We start from the raw sequence: 21,419 nt of genomic DNA on the forward strand, positions 1-21,419 counted from the left end.
AGCATAATTAATCAATATGCCTAAGGTGTACCCTATTAACCTTCAAAGATTGAGTTGTATTAGGTAATAATTGGATCATCAGGACAAAAGTTAGCAAGGATTTTATTCTATTTTACTGATAAAATTATAAATAAAAGCTTACTTTCAAATATTTCGTTAATGATATAGATTTCACACCATTTAACAGCACATAGATCTTTAGCAGTTTCATCGAATTTCTTTAAAAGTAATCTACGCAGCAGCACAATGTAGTTATGAGGTTTTTCAGCCTTTTGAATCATTTCAAATATTTTATTTATGATGTCGGGCAAGTGTAACTGCAAAAAAAAAGAGTAAAAATGTAGAATAAATAAGAAACCAAGAAGTGTTATATATATATATATATACACACACACACCGAAAAGCCATTACATTATGACCACTCTGCTAATAACATGTAGGACCACCTTTAGCCCTCAAAACTGCCAGCACCCGCCGTGGCATTGATTCCACAAGGTGCTGATAAACTCGATTTTTACGATGATTTCGTGCTTATAAATTTCGATAATTTTTGCAGAAAAGAAAAACAAAAAAATTTATACTTTCTAAAGGGAAATTCTTTCTGCCAGAACCCTGTAACGTTCTGCGACAATGTCGCTGCTATTCTGTCACAGGGTGTGCAGTACTAATCACATTGCCACAATATTGCACTGAGTCACAGAATAGTGAAGCTTAAACCTCTATGACCTCCCGGCTCACAATAGACTATTGAAAAAATACTTTACTTAAAATATGGACGCCTTATAATTACTTTTTAAAATAATTGCCTTGCTGATACAAATATTTGTCATATTGCTATACCGATACAATCAATTGTCATAGCTCTCAGCAAGCTTTTTAGTTTTTTCTTCAAAAAACATCGCCACTTCAGGATTTGCATTTGTCTAAATATATATACATACACACCGAAGAGCCATTACATTATGACCACCCTGCTAATAACCTGTAGGACCACCTTCAGCCCTCAAAACTGCCAGTACCCACCGTGGCATTGATTCCACAAGGTACTGATAGGTAGTCTGAGGTATCTGGTACCAAGCGCTCACCAACTGGTCCTGCAATTCCCTCACATTGCGAGGGGGTGGCATGGCAGCACAAATTTGGTTTTAAAAGCAGGACCACAAATGCTCTATTGGATTAAGGTCAGGTGAAGTTGGGGGACATGAAAGTCACTGGAATGTTCCTGGATGATTCGACCCTTATGACATGGTGCATTATCCTGTTGGTAAACACCATCCCCCACAGGAAAAACTGTTGCCATGAATGGGTGAACCTGGTCTGCAACTATGTTCAAGTAGCTTACAGATGCCAGGGATTGTTCTATGAGGATTATGGATCTTAATGTGCCCCATTAAAACATTGTTCCTGGGCGAGAAGCCATGAAAACCTGGGCGAGCCCATTGTTATAGATGGAGGGTGGTCATAATGTAATGGCTCTTCGGTGTATATATATATAGTGCTTATAAACATATACTACAGATAAAGAGAATAGAGGGTTATTTCACATTATTAGAAATATAATAAGTCTTAAAATTTGTCTAACTATTAAAAAAATATTAAATCAATTAATTTTTTTAGATTACTGTAGCTAAAGAGATACAGAATATGGATTGCACAGCAAAATAAATATAGATATTTTAAAATTTATTGAAAAAGCTTAGTTAGTACATAGATTTTAAAATTCCACACTTGACACACACACAAAAAAAATTTCAATAACTGACAGCACAAAAAGGACAAAAACAATTATTTTTACAGATAAAAAAATATTATTGTACCATGTTAATTAAATTTATCTGTGAAAATGTTTAAGAACTCCAGAATAAACAACAAGTCTTCAAAATAATTTTTGTTATGTAGATGAAATCATGATATGTAATATGTATATTAAAATTATGTGTATACAATAAAATATGACTTAAAATTTTTTTAAAAAAGTTATATGCTTGTGCGGTGTAAAAAAATGCACAAATCTTTAATAATGTGCCATATCTAATTCAGGAACACTCCAGAATGACTCTAAAATAATATGTAATTTGACTTATGACTGCTCTTTATATACAAAGACATACTTTTAAAAGATGAAATCAATCAGTTTTTTCTTTTTAAAAAAAAGTACTTCTTACAAAATTGGAATACTGCAAAATATATTAATATATTTATCATTCAATCTATCTAGATTGCAATAATTGGCAGCTATTTGCAATATGCTTTGTAGAGGTAAAGTTTAGTATCACTCGAGTTTAGCACACATTTTCATCCTGTGATAAAGTAAATATAGAATTCATCAAAAAATTAAAACTGCAATATGAACATGAATACTTAATAGAGGGAAACTGCATCTTACTAAACATAAATTACATTTCACAGTAATTAAAAACAGTGTTTAATTTTTTTAGGCAATAACAGAATCATTATTTAAAAAATTCATAATAATAATCAATTAGGAAAAGTAATATCATACCATAAAAATTTCTTTATTGTCTGATCTTACTCTATTTTCTATTTTAAAAGAAACAATTTTGATAATTTCCAAAAAATCCAGAAATAAGTTGAACATGTGGTTATTAGCTAAAGGAAAAAAGAAGAAATTTATAATTTCTTTTAAATAAATCACAAATTAACATGATCAATTACAAAAGTAACTAACAATGATTTTACTATATACATTGTTAGAAAAGAAATGTACTTATGCATATAAAGAAGCATTTCAAAAATTGCTAGTTCTTTTAATTGATAGGTAGAATATCAGTGGTTAAATTAGCACACTCTTCAAATACAATTCAATCATTATTTAAAAAAATAAATATAAAAATAGTATTAATAAATTTTTTAAAATATTAATATAAAAATATTTTAAACATAAAAATAAATTTGTCTATAAATGGGACCCAATTAAAAAATAGTTAACATAAATTAAACACATGGGAAATGCACATTTAAACAATATAAAATAAATTGAACTATGTTTTAGGTTTAAAATTACTTTTAAAACATAGTAGATGGTTTAGTTCATATGTATCCAAGGATTTTTAATAACATTTTCTCCAATGTCTTAAATATTTTTGATATTTATAGCAAATTTTTTTATCCACTGTGAAAAAAAAATTCCAAAAAAAATTCACAGTTTTATGAAATATTTCCGAGTTGTTGAAAAATCAGTTTTCCAAAATGCTTTTAAGCGATATTAACAACTGAATATATGTCATAAATATTAAAAATACCAATATATTAAAATTTATTTCATGATTTAACAACAGATAAAAGAATGGTCAAGAAAATAAAAAAATACATAAACACAATCTAAATTATACAAAATTTAAAAAAGTCCCAAGGCAAATTTCAGTAATAATATTTATAGAATGTCATGTCTAAATTTTATAGTTACATTACACAATATTATAACTAAAAGTTAAAAAAAAAATACATATATAATTTTTGTGGGATCATAAAATAAATTTGCCATCAATATCAAGGGCCACTGAACTTTTTTGATTATCAACCCAAAAAATTTATTATTCTCGTATCAACCTATAAAAATGATAATAAAAACCTGTTTCTTAAAGGTTTTTTTTTATTTAGATAAAATCAAATTTTTACATAAATTAATGAGAATGATATACTGGATGGTGCTTGGATAGATTAGCAATATCTGGTTAAAAATTTGCTTGTTTCAGTCTTAAACAGCCTTGGAACACCACATTCGATTTATTTTTCTGCTTTGTAAAAATAAAATTTAATGACTAAAGCCAGATTTAACCACACAAGACCTATAAAAAATGATTAAAAAAAACCCCCACCTGTTTCTTAAAGGATGTTTCTTTATTTAGACAAAATCAAACTTTTACATAAATTAATGACAAGGATGTACTGGATGGCGCTTGGATAGATTAGCAATGTTTGGCATAATCTACTAAATATTTTACAAGTAAGGAATTTCAGAGATTTTTATAGTCATCAAAATAGAAAAAATGCAATGTTTTCCAGTTATCATAAATACACTTGATAATAAACACACTTGAAATGTTACATATTATTTTTACTCATAATTTGAAATATTAATAGGCATTTAATTCTAAGATAGTTAATAGATTTTTTTAATTAATTTAAAAAGAGAGTTCTGAATAAAAATAAACTGAACATTTTAGAACAATAAAAGTTTTGAACTGATTTCTATAAATGAGGCTTGCTTCATTATGTATCAGTAAGACTCATTTAAAGATTCAAGCAAGTAATAATCTCTACAAAAATTCTATTTCAATCGGGATTTTTTTTTAGAAGATTGGCTCAATTTTAGGGAATTTTCTAAAATGCACAAAAACCCGAAGAATTTTAATTAAACTAGTAGTCTAGTGGAAAATCATTCAATTAATGAAAATTTTTGTTAAAAAACATAAATTGTTACGTGGTTGCCCCCAGACAAGTACAGGAATTGGAAGAAAAAAAAGCAATGCTATACAAATTTTTATTGAAATGGTTTTGAATACCAGAAAAGTAGTTGGATCAAATACTAAATTTACCTCCTATGTCTTCCACATGTTCTAAAAGATAATTCAAGAGAACTTCAATAACTGCAGTTGATAGATTGGATGGTTCATGGAGAAGTTCAATAAGAAAATACTGAAAAAAAAAAGTCAAAAATGTGTATTAAATAAAAACCAGTAAGCTTGCCATCCTTTAATGTAAAGTAAAAAGATTGCATTAAAACTCGATTGCGGTTAAAATTCGTAACGAAACTCCTAAGTTTCTACTTTTGGTTTATTTCTACATGTACTGCTTAAAATATGAATTTTCCATTCAATTTATAAATCTGTTTCACTTCAGTAGAAAACATAAAAAACTGAAGATAACAGTAAAAACATTGCAATCCTCGCATTTTATTTATGGAGTGATATCAATTTCTTTAAATTGATTTACAGCTCACGACATTTCAGAATATATAAAATACAAAAAAATTCTTATGAATGGAAAAATTAAGTTAAAATTTAAACACAATATCAATAACGAAACTCTTCATAATATAAAGTTTGTTCACACATCGTCATACATTTCAGAATATATAAAATACAAAATTCTTATGAATGGTAAAATTATGTTAAAATTTAAATACAATCTCAATAACGAAACTGTCCAGAATGTTGTTCAGACATTATCTCATAAACAAAACATAAGCTGAGGGATACATCATATTCAAAATTTTATTACAGTTTTAGAATCTTATTATTGTTTATACTGTTAACCAATCATAAGAAATGTGGTAAAGCGAGCTCTTAAGTATGATAAATTTTGCAATTATTGATGTAAATTGATTTATAAGTCAAAAAGTACCTTGATATGATTGATTTAGTACAAAATTAATACTTTTTAAGTAAAAAAAAAAAAAAAATACAATGCTTAAAGCTTTAAATCTGTAAAAAGAAAAAAATCATTCCGAAGTTTAATGAAAATAAATTTTATTTAAATATTTCAGTTAAAGAGCTTTTTCATTATCATTTCCTGCTTTGAGGTTTATTTTTAAGATTTTTCTTAAAATAATATATTTTAGTTATGAAAAAGTGAATTTATTTTTAAATTGTATTCAATGATATGCTTAGCATATTTCAAAAATGAATTCATTAAATTCAGAAACCATTTACATGTTTATTCTGAGAATAAACATTCATAATTATCATTACAAGTGGGTAGTCGCAAAAGATTACACTTAAAATAATGTTTCTTTTGTAAGAGAATAATGTAAATCAATTGTAACAAACTACATGCTTATTACCTAAAAAAGCAATTAACATTAGTGTTAATACTGTTAGGTTCGTGACCTTCAACAATTCTCACTTTTTTTCCAAAACATTTAAGCCAAGTTTGTAAAAATTAAAGAGACACTTCAAAACAGCTATAATATGGGAAGAATTTTCTGAAGCTATAAGATCTGATTAATTTTAGAGGTTCAACTTCGCACTAATTGGAAGAAAAATTATTTACAACAAATTTAATGAAAGATATTTTTAAAGTAAGGATTTTGATAACTTTTGTAATACATAAATTTTTTATTAAATATTCTTCTGTAGCTCTACAGCCTGTTGCAAGTCCGGGCTGTCTCAAAAAATTTTCTTCCATCGGGAATCATCATCAGCTAAATTTCTACAGTGGTTTATCCCAATTTCATCCAACGTTTTCTCAACCGTATCACGTCATCAGGTGTTTGGTCAAATTATTTCCCTTTTTCCATCACATTTTAAAAATGGCACATTTTTGTTGATTTTCGCTCGGATTTTGACATACTATGATAAATATATATGCTTTCCTTTTATCAATTTTAAAGCTAGTTTTAAATGATTTAGATAATCTTTGAATGTATAAATTTAGCCCTACAATAAATTGCTGAGAGATCAACTGCAATTAATAACAATAATAATAATAAAATTGTAATTAATATTATTATTAAGAGCAAGTCTTGATTTGAATCTTAAAATAAAAACTTATTTATTTAAATATAAAATTTTTTCAAATGAAAAGAAAAATTATGACGATACACACTAAAATGAATAAATAAAATAAACACTTTACCATAAATTCATAATTTTTCAAAATACAATTGAGAATGACCTAAAAGAAAAAAATATGAAAAGTTACTGTGAATAATTATTAATAATTTAAAAGCAAAAAAGGAAATAAACAATTTAAATTTTATAAAATACAGTATGTATTAATAGCACATACTCAATACAACCAATTAAATAAGATTAAACATAAAATATTCATATTTTTATATTTTACTACAAATACTAATAAAATATTAATGTTATATTAGAGGGTGAGAGAAAAATCTTCACTAGCAATAAACATAAACTTATATCCACATATTGGACTACAAATGACAATAAAATACACTATACTGACGACGAAAAAAATTAAAAATTTCCTCATATGCGTCTATAAATGATAAAAAGAATATTAAAAATTATTTGTTTAAGTAAGTTGGGAACTCAATTATGAATTTTAATTGGGAGATAAATAGCTAACGGACACTGGTTATTTTTTTGTGCAAAAGTATCATTAAAATCTCTAAAATATTTGTGCCAAATTATCAAGAGTTGCTCAATGCTTCATTCCTAAAATTTTCCGGAAACTGTCAGAACTTTCTGAACTGAACAAAACAACTCAGGAATAAAAAAGGGTATATTTTATTGCACTTGCGATAAAATGCATTTTTATTATGCTCTGTTTAATTTGTTGTTTGCCCTTTTTAAAAGAAGTCTAGTATGTACGAAAGATGCAAAGATATTTTTTGTTTTTAAATGTTGTCCTTATTTTTTCTTATGCTCTACATGGTCTACAACACAACTGATTCAGCATTAAATAAAATGACATACAGTTAAAGTATTGTAAATACATTTTGAAAATATTACAATGAATGAAATTTTATTATAATAGAAATTTAGTGACACTGATAAACGAAAAAAATAAGCACAATTAATTTTAAAAACTATCAGATTATAGATTTGGTGAGGCTCTTTTTTATTTTAAACATTTTTAGAGGCATGTTAACTTAATCTTTAATTTGTTCATTTTATTTATTTTATATTGATATTTTTGTAAGAACACAATTATACATTAAAATTTAAAAATGATATATTTATTTTTATTTATTTAAAAAAAAAGAAAATAAAAATTAGCATTTAAATTTAAAAAACTTAATATTTTTATTTTTGGCTCTATTTAAAATAAAACTAAATATAAGTAATAATAAAAAAAATTAAACTATTAAAAAGAATAAAAAAGGCTTGTTTTTTTATTTAAAAAAATACTATTTTGTTAAAACTATGATTTAAAACAGATAACCTAAATATAAACCACATAATTTACTACAAATAACTTACTTCAAAGCTGAGATGCAAAATAAGCTGGAGTCTTTTTGGTGAGAATTTCCCAAACTGAAATCAAAAGAGTAATGGTAAATTAACCTCCAAGCTGAATAATAACAGATAAATCTAAATAATAACGCATTAAACAAAACAAAAACTGAAGAATAACACAAGAAAAATATAAATAAACACAGGTTCTCTAAGAATATTTGTAAATTTAATTATTAAAGACTTATTTTTTTAGCTTTGAGTATCTTTAAATTGTTTTTAAAATTGATATTAAATTGTAGAATAAAAGATTGAAAAAATCATTTAAAGAAATAGAAGGAAAGAAAAAGTGATGACATACCACAGCTGCTAAATTCAGAAAACCTTCTTTCTTGCTGGGGCTTAAAAACAAATTAAAACAAATTCAAATTTTTTTTTGCATAAATTAAATATGTAAAAAAGCAGCAAAGATGTTTAAAACATTGAATATAAGAAAAGATAAAACACATTAAATTTTTTCTGAGAACATTAAACCAAAAATTGATAGAAATTATTAATTTAAAAAAATTACGCTAAATTAAACTCTTTCTGTTGGTTGTTAAAAAAAATTATCAAACGGCATCAAACAACAAAATTGTAACAAAAATGCAGAATTACAAAACAGATGATTCAAATGAATAGTTAACCTACCAATTATTTACTACAATTCCTATAATTTGTTATAATGATCACACCTTTTTTAGATATAATTTATTTGCGTTTTTCTACAGCCTTATCCATTAGACGCAGAAATTTTATTAAATATATTTTTTATACTTTAATATTAATTTAAGTTAAAATAAGTGAAAAAATATTACCATTTCAATAATTTACGATTATGAAATAATGATGTCAATAATAATGAAATCATGAAAAAATGGTATCTTTTTCTGCATTAAAGGTAAAATATTCCAAACACAGCTCACTTTTAAATCAATCATTTCTAAACTTTTGAATACGACTGAAAAAAAAACTTAAAACTAACTTTTTTGAATTTTAGAGCAAATATAATTTCTATAATCAAAAAGACTTTTTTAGTAACTATTAAATGGTTTTTTATATATTCAATCATATGTTCTCGTATGTTATTTAATTGTTATGCTGACAAATGACATTAAAAAACATGGCTGAAATTTAAAAAGAATTGAAATAGGATCAATAGTATGTTTTATTTACAAACTGCAAGCATAATTTTATGCAATATAGCAAGACATGAGACAAGGGTGGTATGGGTCTCAAAATTTGACAATTAATGACAAAAAAAAGGGTATGGTGAAGTATGACACTGTTATTAAGTGGGAGGTAGGTCAAAAATATGAAGAAAAAAAGTGCCAACATTATTTAAAACTTATACGAATTTTATAGTTTAAGAAAATCACAAACGTAACAAAGATCCATAGACCAAGTAATAAAATTACAAAAAGGCTAAGTAATTGTACACCTCAATTGCTTTCTCAGTTTGTTACAATGTTTCAGTCAGTTGTAATGAGTTAATTATTAGACTAATGAAATCTTATACTCATAGAGAACAAGAATATCTAATTCTTTGATGTAAGAGGTCTTTTTCCTGCGATGGAACTCATTTGACTAAGGGGTGAGGAATGAAAATTCTAAATATGCTTTTAATCTTCCTTATTTAATTTTCATGCTTTAAACAACATTATCTTTTGATACATTCAAAATACAAAGCAGCTATCTAATCAGAACTTATAAAGTGTGTATGTAGTAATTTAGAATATTTTTCAATTTTATTTGACAAAATTATATTAATATATTTTTGCAATCAGTAGTTTTTGAAAAATAGTAAAATAATATACGTTTGTCTGTTCCTAAAGTTTTGATAAACATCTTTGTTTTATTCATGCAATCATTCGAATCCATTTTCATCAGATTAAATTGTAATAAAATGAAACTTAAAAAATCTAAAAACTGAAAAACGTGTAATTATAAATTACTGATTCAAAGCCACAAATTACAGATTTCTTTCTTGCTTTAATGTTTAGGGAAAAATTTCATAGAAGTCTTAAAATTTATCAAGCTCTATATCTTCTAATCTAACAAAGCAACCCCTATATTTTCTGCCTTTTTTGGAAAGATAATGTACTGCTGAATAGTACTATATCATCATTTTTTAAATGCAATCGAACATAAAAAAAAAATCTAATCTAAAATCCAAGATGACATGGACCTCTTAACTCCTACAAAAAAGAGGTTTCTTAATTAAATTTAACCTCATAAAAATAAGAATCACAACTTAATGGGATTAAAATTTGAAAAAAAAATGCTATTAACATTTCCATAAAAAATTTAAGTATGAATTCTTAAAATATAAATGAATTTATACTTTATATACCTCAAAACTATTTGAATTTATTTGTAAGTCACCTAACATTTGTTATTACTCTTAATAACAATAATAAAAAAAATACAGATATTATTCTGCAAATGAATAAAAAACGGAACACTTTGTTTAATATTTCACAAAGAATAACTTAACATAAATGATGCTATATAATAAAAAAATGTAATAAAATTTTTTTCTGAATTTTTATATAAGAAAAAATTCATATGAATTCTTGAAATATTATATTAAAATATAATATATTATATTATAATATTATATATGAACTTCTATCATATATATATTTCAAAACTATTTGAATTTTTTTTAAAAATAAAAGCCACCTAACAGTCACAATTTCTTTTAATAATTAAATCTATTCTCCGATTTTATAAAATGAATTGGGAACACTTTGATTAATATTTTACGAAAAAAAAATTACCACAAACTGAGCTATACAAAAAAACAATACATAATAAAAACTTCTATGAATTCTACATAATAAAAAAATTCATATGAATTCTTAAAATATATATGAACTACTATCTTAAATATACATCAAAACTACATAAATTTATTTTTAAAATCAGAGAAACTATCTAACAGTCATAATTACTTATAATAAATAAAATTTTAAGGTTTTACAGTGCAAATGAATAAAATGAATTGAAAAATGAACACTGTTTAGTATTTAACAAAGAATAACTTAACACAAACAATGCCTTGACATTATATCAAATATGTAAAAAGGGAAGTGTAGAATAATAAAATAACGGCTAATTGTAAAACTATCGTCACACAAAAATTATCAACATACCTCTCTTTAAAAAACATACAACCAGGAAAGAAACATAATGCTTTTGAAGTAACACAGAGAAAGTCTTGAAATAATTTAGGATCAAAATCAAAATACTCATGCTTCTCATCAAATACTGAAATAAAAAACAAAAATGTAAGAACATGAACAAAAATTTCCCAAACAAAAAGAAAAAAAAATTAAAAAATTATTAAAAAAAAATTAAGATAAAGTTCGAACAGCATTAATTTGCATCTATATTTTGCAAGCTGTAAGCAAAACAAGTTTCGTTCAAATTCCAAAAACTTGTTGGATATGGAATTATTTAGTAAAATTTTATTATATTATTAATAGTTAAGCAAAATATTTTCAGTTTATAAATCTTAGCAAATTTCATGACTGAAAATAACAAAATTTTAATTTTATTTTAAAAATTTGCATATATATTTGTTTGTATTAGGAATTCTTTTTTAAAGACAGAGGGAAAAAAATTAAATTAAAATTGCTAAGGTTATAAACTAAATTTGCTCATCATTTTAAACCTAAAATTGTTTCTTATTTCATGTTTCAATTTTTATATTAAACAAAAATGGCATTCAGAAGATAAAAATTCGGTTTTAATAATAGTTAACAAATACATTTTAAGATTTAAAGTGAAATTATTAGAAATTAAAAGTGAACATTTGCTAATTACACTAATGACAAGAAAAATGAAGGAATTTGCAACAGGACAAAGTTACATAAAAGCGATAAATATTACTTAAAACACTTGAAATAAAATTTTATGAAGACAGTGATATCATAATTCCTTGAAATGAATAGTGACAAGTAATACTGCTATTTCCCGATTTTCGAAAATTTTTTCTCACTAATATAAGTTCTCTCTGCTTCTGAAGTGAGCAGCTACACTTAACAATGTTTGCGTGAGACGTGAATCCTGTGCAAGACAGACAATTTGTTTCGTTCCAAGTGATTAGAGAGTTTACAATATTTAATAATTGGTAGAAAATAATAATGACAAGTAATACTGCTATTTTCTGATATTTTAAAAATTTCTCTCCTTATTCCAAGTTTCCCAGCTTTTGGAGAGAGTGGCATGGCTACACTGATCAATGTTTACGTAAGACAAGAAACCTGCCCAAGTCAGACATTTATTTTCTTCCGATCGATTAGAGAGTTTACAATGTCTCAAAAGAGAAACCTGCCATTTTTAAAAAATTATCTTAGAAAAAAAACACTTCATGTGAAAGTTGAAACAAGTGCTGATGCTAAATAATAATAAAAAAACAAACAATATAATTTTAAAAAAAATTTAAAGATTACCATTAACAATTTCCATGTAAATATTAATAACAGACTGTGCTACTGTGAGTACTACATCGATTAAGTTGTAATAGTCTTGATAACTATTACTAAAACATTCATTATTCCAAGGGTGTTCTATAAACTGGAAAGAAGAAAAAAAGATTTAGACTTAATTTAAAAACAAATCAAAAAAAGTATTAAAAAAATAAAATCATACTAAAAGTTACATGACATAATTATTTAATATTATTATTCATCATAAAGATGTCAGGACTCATATACTCCTGACTCAGGAGTATATGAGTCATAAAAAGTACTCAAGTTCATGTTCTACTAAACACAAAATGTATTAACAGCAAGCTATTATAAATAAACAATAAATAGCTAATAATAAGTAAATAATTTATTAAAAACAAATTACATGATCCATTTTAAGGGCAAAAAAAAAAACNCTATATCATCAACATTTTTTAAGTGCAAAAGAACATAAAAAAAGCAAATAAAAAATCGAATCTAAAATCCAAGATGGCATGGGCCTCTTAACTCCTACAAAAAGGATATTTCTTAATTAAATTTAACCTCATAAAAAAAGAATAAGAATCACAACTTCACGGGATTAAAGTTTGAAAAAAAATGCTATTAAAATTTTATAAAAAATTTAAGTATGAATTCTTAAAATATAAATGAATTTATACTATATATACCTCAAAACTATTAGAATTTATTGGTAAGTCACCTAACATTTGTTATTACTTTTAATAATAATAATAAAAAAATAGAGATATTATTCTGCAAATGAATAAGAAAAAGAACACTTTGTTTAATAAAACTATTCAAATTTATTTGTAAGCCACCTAACATTTGTTATTACTTTTAATAATAATAATAAAAAAAATAGAGATATTATTCTGCAAATGAATAAAAAAAGGAACACTTTGTTTAATATTTCCCAAAGAGTAACTAAACATAAATGATGCTATATAATAAAAAAACGTTGTAATACAATTTTTTTTTGAATTTTTATATAAGAAAAAATTTATATGAATTCTTGAAATATTATATTATAATATAATATATTATAATATTATATATGAACTTCTATCATATATATATTTCAAAACTACTTGAATTTATTTTTAAAATAAAAGAAGCCACCGAACAGTCATCATTTCTTTTAATAATTAAATCTATGGCAATTATTCTCCGATTTTATAAAATTAATTGGGAACAATTTGATTAATATTTTACAAAANAAAAAAAAAAAAAAAATTAACGCAAACTAAGCTATACAATACATAATAAATTTTTTTATGAATTCTATATAATAAAAAATTCATATGAATTCTTAAAATACATATGAACTTCTATTTCAAATATATCTCAAAACTATTTAAATTTATTTTTAAAATCAGAGAAACTATCTAACAGTCATAATTACTTTTAATAAATGAAATTTAAAGGTATTATTCTGCAAATGAATAAAATTAATTGAAAAATGAACACTGCTTAGTATTTCACAAAGAATAACTTAACACAAACAATGCCTCGACATTATATCAAATATGTAAAAAGGGAAATGCAGAATAATAAAATAACAGCTAATTGTAAAACTATTGTCACACAAAAATTATCAACATACCTCTCTTTAAAAAACATACAACCAGGAAAGAAACATAATGCTTTTGAAGTAACACAGAGAAAGTCTTGAAATAATTTAGGATCAAAATCAAAATACTCATGTTTCTCATCAAATACTGAAATAAAAAACAAAAATGTGAGAACATGAACAAAAATTTCTCAAACAAAAAAAAAAACTAAAAATTAAAAACAATTAAGATAAAGTTCTAACAGCACTAATTTGCATCTATATTTTGCAAGCTGTAAGCAAGACAAGTTTCGTACAAATTCCAAAAACTTGTCTGACATGGAGCTATTTAGTAAATTTTTATTATATTATTAATAGTTAAGCAAAACATTTCCAGTTCATAAATCTTAGCAAATTTTATGATTGAAAATAACAAAATTTTAATTTTATTTTAAAAATTTGCATATATATTTATTTGTATTAGGAATTCTTTTTTAAAGACAGAGGGAAAAAAATTAAATTAAAATTGTTAAGGTTATAAACTAAATTTGCTCATCATTTTAAACCTAAAATTGCTTCTTATTTCCTGTTTCGATTTTTATATTAAACAAAAATTGCATTCGAAAGATAAAAATTCAGCTTCAATAACAGTTAACAAATACATTTTAAGATTTAAAGTGAAATTATTAAAAATTAAAAGTGAACATTTACTAATTACACTAATGACAAGAAAAATGAAGGAATTTGCAACAAGACAAAATTACATAATAAAGACAAATATTACTTAAAACATTTGAAATAAAATTCTGTGAAGACAGTGATATCATAATTCCTTGAAATGAATAGTGACAAGTAATACTGTTACTTCCCGATTTTTGAAAAATTTTTCTTACTAATACAAGTTCTATCTGTTTCTGAAGTGAGCAGCTACACTTAACAATGTTTGCATGAGACGTGAATCCTCTGCAAGACAGACAATTTGTTTCGTTCTAAGTGATTAGACATTAATAGATTAAGTCAGACATTAATTTTCTTCCGATCAATCAGAGAGTTTACAATGTCTTAAAAGAGAAATCTGCAATTTTTAAAAATAATAATAAAAAAAACAAAAAACACTTGATGTGAAAGTTGAAACAAGTGCTGATGCTAAATAATAATAAAAAAACAATATAATTTTAAAAAAATTAAAGAACTACCATTAACAATTTCCATGTAAATATTAATAACAGACTGTGCTACTGTGAGTACTACATCAATTAAGTTGTAATAGTCTTGATAACTATTACTAAAACATTCATTATTCCAAGGGTGTTCTATAAACTGGAAAGAAGAAAAAAAGATTTAGACTTAATATAAAAACAATTTAAATATAAGTATTAAAAAAATAAAATCATACTAAAAGTTACATGACATAATTATTTAATATTATTATTCATCATAAAGATGTCAGAAGTATATGAGACACAAAAAGTACTCAAGTTCATGTTCTACTAAACACAAAATGTATTAACAGCAAGCTATTATAAATAAACAATAAATAGCTAATAATAAGTAAATAATTTATTAAAAACAAATTACATGATCCATTTTAAGGGCAAAAAAAAAACCTTAATAATTGCCAGCAAAATTAAAGACAATAATTTAATATGGAAAAACCCTAAAACCTTAGAATTGTTAATAATTCTAGTGTACCTCACAAGGTCTTCAATCGGATGGTAAACCGCTGCCAAAAATCCNAAACAAAATAATATATATTTACAAACAATGAATTAAAAAGTTTGCTACAGTTACATTTTTCAGTTTACTTAAACAAAATGTCATTAATCAATTACCAGAACTAATATACAAGTTTTTTTAGTTTTTGCCGGTTACAACCAGTTTCTGCCACTGGCATGGCAAAAACCAGTTTCTGCTGGCAAAAAGTCAACCCTGCTTTAAATAGCATTATGAAACTGGCTAATACACAGTTTTTTTAACATCGATTAAGTACAAATATTACTTAATATAGAATATTAAAGTTTTTTTTTTAAAAACATATTTTAATATTGCACATTATCTTTAGCTTGTGCTTTTCATATATTTTGAAATTTTGTCTCACAAGAATGATGACATGAAATTAGAAATCTTTGTCCTTTTGCCTCACAATTACTTTAAGATTTGTAATGGGACACCTGCAAGTGACATAGTGTGGGTATCTAGAACCTGTTCAAACGTGGCATTTGTTTACGTTAGTAACTGTTCTTTCCATTTTATTTCAAGTAAGCCAAGCCCGCCAAGTATTCTCTTAAGGGACACATACTAAATTCTTTTACAAAAATTAAAATTTTTTCACTATATATTTACACATAGACTTAACACAAAGCCACATGGAACATAAACAAACTAATTATGCAAAGTTGCCAGGGACACAGAACACAAATATATACAAACATTAGAGAAATAAAATAATAAAGATTTTACTACCAACATTTTTTAGGTTATGAGTAAAGCTTTAATACATCATGATCATCAGTGAAGTAAAAAATATGTATATAAATCTTAATCTAAAGAAGATTTTTTTTAAACCATTATTCATAATTACTTAAACTATTAACACTCAACATACTGCAGTACTGGCAATAGCACCATCTGTCGAGGTATAAGAGAAGTATTTTTGCCATCAGCAGATATTTTATCACCAAAAAAATTTTTCTTCCACAAATACGGAGAAATTTGAGAACATATGGGTAAACAGAAGATAGCCATAAAATACAGGAGTTTTGGTTAAAAATCAGGAAACTTGACAGGTATGGAAATAGTGATTTGAATAAATACACAAGTGGGCGACCTTTGTGCTAAAAAGTTAGTGATTTGAATAGTTTTAATCAAAGTTTTTGTTACTAATTGACCCATTGTTTGAAAGTGCAGAAATGTTTACACCTGTTTTGAGATTGATTTTCGGGGAATTAAAAGAAAATGAAATAAAATTTCAGTTGCTACATTAGAATGAACGGTTCGGTTCAGAGATTCTAATGGTTGTTAAAATAACATAGTATCTATGAAACAGCAAACGGGCCTTTGTGTAGTGGTCATTATAACGGAAAAGTCTTACTAATGGAGAGGTCATACTAATGAGAGTAGACTTTAATTATAATATTATTGTATTGATCATACAAAAGAAAAAGTAAATGGAGGGAAAGTACCATACACACAAAGGTATTAGACATTTGTTTAGTGGGCAGTGAATTAGCTGCTTTTGTTATACATATTCATACAATAATGAACTTCACGCACAAATTTTAACACATTTGAGAGTTTACGCAATATCTCTACATAACAATATATTTAATGAATTATGGGATATCAATTGAGCTAATATTTAAATTTAAAATTTTTTATTAGAAGCATTGTGTACATTTGGAGTTTTAAGCACATTAAATACTTTTAAGAATTATAGATTTTGGACACATCAATACACTCTAAGAGAATAAATACTATGGGGAAAAACAGTTATGCTAAAAACCCCAATTGTAATGAAATGTTAATAACTGATAAAATGATATAGTTTGTGATACATTTAATAAGAAATAATTTCTTACCTAGAATAATTAATAAACTTTAATAAAAAAATTACAGTTTTTAATGATAAAGTAGAAAAAATATGTTTATTCACTAAAAAAATTACATACTTTTTCATTGTAGCCAGCCAAATTTCCAATAGAATCAGAGGGCTTATCCCCCTTTTTCCTTAAATCTGAACTGCAACAGAAAGTACAAGAAAAAAAAATTAAACAACAAAATCATACTTTTTAAAAGAAAAAAATTGAGAAAATAATTCTATTTTTCCACAATTGAAATTAAAAATGTGGGAGTAATAAAATGTTGACACAAATTTATCGCTTAAGTGATAAGCAGTGGCCCAGAAGAGAGCGCCAACCTCCAGGTTCAAATCCCAGCAATAGCTGGTTGATACGAATTAAACTCCTGGCTGACACCCACCACAATGCAGACGTAAAATTTTTCCAATGGTAGACGGATAATGGGATAGAATCTTCTTGTTGTCGGCCTAACCACAGGAGACTTGTGTGTTTTTCCTTCCCATTAACGCAAACACAAGTTAGTTTCATCAAACAGCTCTCTGCGAAGGATAGTTTAACCGAGGACTTCAATAGTCCACTGTGTTGGGTTCGAAACCATAAGGCAACATTGTCAGTCATTGGAGTTCAACATAGACAGTCATAAACCCAGAATCGGGTTGGTTGTTTAATGCTGATTATACATAAAGTGATATGCCACATGATTGCATTTTTTATTTGATTAAATCAGAATTATTTTCTCCTTTTCAGTCAAATTGAAAAACTTAGTACAGTAAAACCTTGCTACAACAATATTTTGGGGACCAAATATATATATTGTTGTAGAGGGATATATTGTTACATTGAGGACTTACATACTTTGGGGACAAAAAAAGTTTTTTTTTAATGTAAATGTATGTATGTATTTTTTTATATGTATTAACTATAAATATATATATTACGTAAAAAATTAATTTGCAGAGTGTTAATTANATATATTGTTGTAGAGGGATATATTGTTACATTGAGGACAAAAAAAGTTTTTTTTTTTAATGTAAATGTATGTATGTATTTTTTTATATGTATTAACTATAAATATATATATTACGTAAAAAATTAATTTGCAGAGTGTTAATTATGGTTAAATATTAAAAACAATTAAAATAAATTTAATATACAAGATAGTAAACATACCTGAAAATCGTTTTTATTGAAAATAATCTGATATATTTGCTTGTTTATTAATTTTTTTGACTGCCAAGTCAATCAACAAAGTATATATTGAAGCCAAAGCACAAAAATGATTATCGTTTGTGAATGGTGCCCCACCAATCCACCACAGAAAAAATTCTCTTTCAGGTGTTAATGTGGTGCTTGTGATCATTTGTGACTCATGATCAGCTTTTAACATACAGGAAATGAAATCAGATAGGAATGTTACATCTGTGACTTCTTAAGAGATAAGGGAGGCAATTCTAAGAATGGAAGCTCTTGGGGTGGTCAGCGATGAGTCTTATCTTGTCAGAAAAGATGGAAAAAATGGCAAAAGTTGATAAAATAAGATTTTTTACATTATTTGAAAACCAACAATAAATGGAGGAAATAAGATTGAAATTTGGAAAAAAAATTGTTTTACAGGGGTTTATTGCTTCAGAGAATATCGTAATATTGAGAGGAGCACGACGTAATATTCGTATGCAAGTTTGTCGAGATTACAAACAATACTCGTAAGACTTGTAATAAAGGGAGTTGCTGTATTACATATCGTAGTAGAGAGAGAGTTTCACTGTACTTAAACACTTTTATTATGAAAAAATTTTTTGAGTCTAATTTCATGCCTGTTGGTTTGTTTATGTCATAAATTAGTTAAAATTTTTACTGGTCTGAAAAATCTACCTGTAGCAACTAGGAAACAAATTGAAACCTGCATTGCGTTATTCAGGGCGAAGCTTCAATCGAAATTTCCGTCCTCTGACTAGTTAAAGAAAATTTTTTAAAAATGTTATTTGTTAATAAACATTGCTTGTAGCAGTCCGTTCAATTTTGAATTTAATGACTAAAACTTGTATTAATATCTGGCATTAGGTTTAGCTAAATCAGATTTAGTCTCAAAATTTTGATAACAAGACTTGTCATTCATAATTAAACAAACAGACATGAAAACAAATTTAGTTAAACACAGTAAAAATAAAATAACAGACTTACTTCTTTATAAAAAAATATGAGGCTTTAAGACTACTTTTGACTTAGAAAGCTTAAATCTTACCTGTGGATTAAAAATATCTCCTCTTCAATGACTAATTTCAATCTTGAAGTTAAAACTATTACAATATTTTTTAGATCATCAACCTGTAAGGATTTACACTGTACAATAATTTATCATGGAAATTTTTTTTACATTATTTCTTGTAACAAATGGATAAGAAGAAGAAATGTGCATACTTAGTTTTTCAAGCACAGATAAATATGAAATAACTCAGCTTTACAAAATTAAAACTTTAGAAGATCTAATGCATATAATTAAGATATTGTAAACTTTATTTTAATGGAATTTTTTTTAAAATTTACTAGTAAAAATGTAGTATAAAATTTTAAGTGTGATATTAAATACAAAATATCTGGTTTGATACAATTTCATAATCACAAAAGCTTTATATTAATGAGAAAAGTTGTATTGTAATTCCCTTATATTTCCAATGTGCACACTAAAATTTTATTCTGAAAGATACAACAAAATAATTAATGTTTAAACAAGTTTTTATTAAATTCTTCCTCCTTTATCCTTATAGATCATTCATTTCTTATTCAAGGATTAATAATGAGTACTTGTGCATTTTTTTCTTAATATGCACAATGACTGTAATCTTGAATACAATGGAATGTTTGATTCTTATTGTAAGTTATAGTAGTCAAAAAAACTTATAGTAACTTATAGAAGTCAAAAAATCCATAAATTTTTTTTCTTCATAAATCGATAAATTTTATGGTCAAATTTTCAATGTTACCATTTTTTTTTAAAAAGTTAAATATTTCTGATTTGAACATCATCAAAATTGTTGCTATACAAAAGCACTTCATTTCATATTAAATCAATTACATAATCTGTAATTTTATAATGTGTTCATCATTTGTTTATGGAAATAATATATGCATATATACACATAGCACAATAAAGACAAAATGGACAAAAAGAAAACAAACAAAGAAAATTAATAAGTTTATTTGCTGTGAATAAGCTGCAAGCATATAGAACTCATAAAATAAGTGAAAAATACAGAGAAAACATGGAAAATATTAAATATTTATGAAAAGAGAAGAAGAAAAGTTATTAAATAAAATATTTAAAAAAAAGAAATAAAAAATATTTTTATAATTTTTTTAAAATATTTTATTTTAATAATTTTTCTTCTTTTTCCATTAATATTTTCCATGTTTTCTCCATATTTTTAACATACATTTAATATAAATATGTATGTGTATGAGTCACATATCAAAGATTTTAAACAATTAAAAATGAATTAATTTCAAAGCAATTAAATTTAAATGCATAAGATAAAGTACTTACTTTTTATAAAGGAAATAAACCAAGATTTAACATTCAGTCTTTGACTTACGCACGAAAACAAAGAACACTTTTAAAACTTACATTCTCCAGTCCTATATAAGCAAATTTCTTAAAACCAATTAAATAACTTGCAATCTAAGTCCGTAAACAATATTATCTGGATTCAAATAACCTTCATTAATATAGAAAACAAAAACAGCTTAATTCATTAATTTAATGAATTTTTTTTTCTAATTTTCATTTCATTTTAAAAGTAAATCTTTCCTCATAATTGACCTGAAAATGCTTCATTTTATTATCAGCTAAAATGCATTTAAAATTAAAGTAGACAGCTATTTATAAAATTGG

The 21,419-nt window shown here is 25.2% G+C and overlaps 1 protein-coding gene across 1 annotated transcript in view; it reads right to left on the bottom strand.

Annotated features, from left to right (window-relative positions):
* Positions 1–21,419, bottom strand: part of LOC107455334 (transformation/transcription domain-associated protein) — a 166,289-nt gene that overhangs the window by 126,134 nt on the left and 18,736 nt on the right. Inside the window, exons 10-19 of the mRNA XM_071182634.1 lie at positions 19,773–19,855; positions 17,621–17,690; positions 12,386–12,509; positions 11,084–11,198; positions 8,248–8,287; positions 7,914–7,967; positions 6,601–6,639; positions 4,560–4,659; positions 2,504–2,610; positions 143–317 (exon numbers count right to left, since the gene is read on the bottom strand). Of these exons, the coding sequence (XP_071038735.1) occupies positions 143–317; positions 2,504–2,610; positions 4,560–4,659; positions 6,601–6,639; positions 7,914–7,967; positions 8,248–8,287; positions 11,084–11,198; positions 12,386–12,509; positions 17,621–17,690; positions 19,773–19,855 (907 nt within the window). The remainder of the gene's footprint in view (positions 1–142; positions 318–2,503; positions 2,611–4,559; positions 4,660–6,600; positions 6,640–7,913; positions 7,968–8,247; positions 8,288–11,083; positions 11,199–12,385; positions 12,510–17,620; positions 17,691–19,772; positions 19,856–21,419) is intronic.

Source organism: Parasteatoda tepidariorum, chromosome 6 (assembly GCF_043381705.1).
Source record: "Parasteatoda tepidariorum isolate YZ-2023 chromosome 6, CAS_Ptep_4.0, whole genome shotgun sequence".
NCBI classification, from domain to species: Eukaryota; Metazoa; Arthropoda; class Arachnida; order Araneae; family Theridiidae; genus Parasteatoda; species Parasteatoda tepidariorum.